The following is a 3,790-nucleotide window of genomic DNA, read 5'->3' on the forward strand; positions in this document are numbered from 1 at the left end:
TGGCTTGGGTTTATCCGGCCTTGATTCTCACTGCAGTCATGTTTTTGTCTGCTCAACTTCCTTTATGTGGGACTGAGATACAAAAAGTCTTCTGTGCCAACTGGAATGTGGTGAAATTATCCTGTGTTAGCACCACAACCAACAATATTTTAGGCATGTTTTTGACGATAACCACCATTTTCCTTCCACTCTTTTATGTTCTGTTCACCTATTTACAAATTGTGCTGGTCTGCTGGAAAAAATCAGCAGAGTTCAAAGGTAAAGTGTTACAGAGCTGTTTGCCACACTTAGTTTCATTCACCATTTATTCCATTGTATTTTTCTGTGATGTTGCCCTGAGTCGATTCAACGTGGAAGCTATAAATCCGTTTGTATCTGTGATTTTATCTTTGGAGTTTGTTGTCATTCCTCCGGTTCTGAATCCTCTTGTCTATGGGCTTAAGTTGCCAGATATTAGAAGACACATTTCAGGGTTGATTATGAAATAAGATAATGTGAGGCATAAAATAAGTTTAGTTTTCTGGCAACTCATCAAGCCCATGTCAGTCCTAATAACAACACACCTAATGGCAGACAACACACTGAAAGACAATCATATGCCAGGGAGACAAAAAAGTGGGTGAAGAATTAGAATGGAGAAATGAATGAATGAAATTAAATGAAAACCTGTTCTCTCCACCAAAGTGTTGGGGTTCATCACCCAGAGTAATAATTTTTGTTCCTTTTGAAATAAAAGCTATAATACCAAACAATGAACTGAGTTTTGTGAACCACTTCCAGCTGATGCAGTGCAAGTGTTATGTGATGACAAAAAAGGCATTGTTTTGCTATTGCTGATGCTTTGCTGTCTGAGAACCCTTCAGCTCGCTACTGTCTGATGATCTGTTTCTTGTTACGGTCCAGCGTCCCTCTGCTATACATTCCAACCATCTAATTTCGGGTGGGACAGAGCTGGAATTGAATATATGAATGAATACATTCATTAATGCATAAAATGGAATAAGAAGTAAAAATCAGTACAACTGGTCAGTTGACAGCTCAGCTCCTCTCTTCAACCAAGCATCCAAAACATATGCTGCAGATCAGATTATAAAGTAAATCATCGATCTGTGGTCCATGGTGTACTGGTGCCATGTGCATTCATGTTCGAACATGGTGTTTGTAAAGGACAAACCATGACTAGCAAAGAAGTTCAGCATCAGAACATTGCTTGGGTTTAGATAAGAGAACAAAGAGGCCATTCTTCCAGATCATGGTTCTCCCACACACACTGTCACTACCCGTGTGGTCACTAAAGTCCCCCATCAGAAAAAAGGAGATCCCAGCTGGAGCACCTTCCAGCACTCCCGCTAAAGACTCCAAGAAGGCTGGATGCTCTGAACTGCCATTCAGTGCATAAGCACAAATGACAGCTGTGGAAGTTTCTGATATGGGAGATATAGGCAGTTGCCCAGGGCAGCATATCATCAAAGGTGGCACAAGCGCCTGCCCCCGCTCTTCCCTTAAAAACAATGAAATACATTATTTCATATAGCCTGTCCAGTCTACATTTTGGTTTCTTATCGCCCACTTATAAGTGGGCACCCTCAGCCAGGTGCAGGGCGTGTAGCTTCTGCTGAGGTCTGACACACAGGTTGTGAAAAAAGGAGAGGGGGATTCATCTCCCTCGCTGGGTCAGGTATGTGTCCAATAGTACACCTAATACAGTTAGTTAAGGAAATCACAGCATTGATTGCTCCCAAACAAAGCACATTTCATTCATAATATTGTGAATAAAGCCAATAGTTCACAACTTATTTGTGTGAAATCCCTGAATTTTTTTTTACAAAAACAAATCACACACCAAGGAAGGTGAATTAATTTAGGCCTAAGTCGTTCTGACTCATGTGGGGAGAGTGCCAATTACACACATGGAAGATGAACAAGAAAAGGTCAAAGCCTGCCAGGTATAGGAAAAAGAGAAAATAATAAGAGGAGAAATGAGCAAAAGATAAAGGTATGCAGCTGTATCATCTTTTGGAGCATGAAATGTGTTATGTTATGTAGGCTATAGCTTGTTACAAGATAAGCTTACTAATAACATAAGACGCTAACTGTTGTTTAAGTTTAGATGCTTAGGACAACATATGTGGTTTTCAGCAGAAAAAAGTCAGTTTTGAAAATTGAACTTCTTCCAAACCTAAATTACTACATGGGAAAGTAATATTAGGCTACTATAATTACTAAAGGCAAATATCTTGTGATGTAGTTTGGACTGTGTTAAATAACCATTAACTGGGAAAGATGTTGATTTATCTCCTATTCTGAATATTTCACAAATTGAACATATAATTGCCTGTTTGTTGTTGTCTTAGTTATTAGCTGTTTGCTATGTCAGTATGACAGTTCCTAAATCACTTTACATTACTTGGGAAAGTTATGTTAGCCTGCTGTAATTACCAGTAATGAATTAGGATAGAAAATTTCTGCTACTGAGGATGAAGACCCATTTGCTGGAGGGGTTGTTCACCCAGGGTACCAAACAGGCTAGGACCACCCCTTAATGACAGGAAGAGCCAGTCCCTGCACCTGAAGATGCAGGGAATCTACCTTCTCATCTACCAGGCAAAACTCCAATTCAGAGGCACCAAGATGGGGGACTAGAAGTAAGCCTACACCAGCCTGGTGCATCTCACCATGGGCAACTCCAGAGTAAAATAAGGCCCAGTCCATCTCAAGGAAACTGGTTCGAGAGACCACATAGTGCATCGAGGTGAGCCCAACTACACGTCGTTGGTAACTCTCAACTTCACGCAAGAGCTCAGGCCTCTTCCTCACCAGATAGGTGACATTCCATGTCCTAAGGGCCAGCTTTGGTAAGTCTGGGTCAGAGTGCCAAGGTGCTTGGCTGCTGTCCATGGCACTATGCACACAACTTGTATGCTCTCCTTGCAGATGGTGGATCCACAGGAAGGCAGACCCATATAACTCATTTAGACTGAGCTCAACTGGGCTCCATGGGTAGAGGTGTGGTCACCAGGCGCTTGCCATCAAGCCCCTCCTCTAGGCCTGGCTCCGGGACCCTGGTAACCCAAGTCCAGGCGAGGAACATCAAGCTCCTTGATGCCTTCTGTCTATACATAAATTCTGTATTATTTTTGTCTGGCCTGTCACCTAGGACCATTGTGAGACCCTACCAGGGGCAATTGACCCAGCCAGTATAGCTTATCTATCATTCAGGTGCACATATTCCTCCACATATAAAATGTGATGATTCACAGATTTTAGTATTTTGACGTTTGAAAAATACCGGTATGTTTGGTTGTAGTACACAACACTGGTTTGTGCATGTTCCCAGGTGCATTTGATTAGCAATCACGCATCACTTTAGTTATGCAGTGTTCCAAAAGTCAGTAGTCAAGTTAATGAAATAAACTCAAATTACTGATAGGCTGTAGAAATCCCTTGTGAAAGAAACACCCTAACATACCACTGCCTCAAAGAATATTAAACTCCCGACACAGGAGAAAGGAAAGACAGAACAAGGTACACCCGTCCACTCAAAAGTGAGGCTGTGTGCATGTCTGTGGAAAAAAAATGGTAAACTAACATTGTATGATGTATAATATGTCTGTAATCACCATGTTTACTTTGTCAGGGTTAAGTGGGACAGCAAGTTATCGGGTGACTCTCTTTGCTCTTACTTTACTGTGTTACTGTGTAATTTGGCTCATAAATGTGACAGTTGTTGTGACAATAATTGTGGATAAAAACCTGCTGCCCCATACAGTCCATTGATGCATAGATTACA

The 3,790-nt window shown here is 41.5% G+C and overlaps 1 protein-coding gene across 1 annotated transcript; it reads left to right on the plus strand.

Annotated features, from left to right (window-relative positions):
• Window positions 1–8: 8 nt before the first annotated feature.
• On the plus strand, window positions 9–488 carry LOC119418831 (olfactory receptor 51I2-like; the record flags this gene model as incomplete). The annotated part of the gene is made up of 1 exon (XM_037686124.1): window positions 9–488. A coding segment is annotated over one exon (480 nt), but the record flags the coding sequence as incomplete, so codon positions are not given.
• Window positions 489–3,790: the final 3,302 nt, after the last annotated feature.

The sequence above is a fragment of the Nematolebias whitei genome, chromosome 13, assembly GCF_014905685.2.
Source record: "Nematolebias whitei isolate Nwh7 chromosome 13, NemWhi1, whole genome shotgun sequence".
Classification (NCBI taxonomy): Eukaryota; Metazoa; Chordata; class Actinopteri; order Cyprinodontiformes; family Rivulidae; genus Nematolebias; species Nematolebias whitei.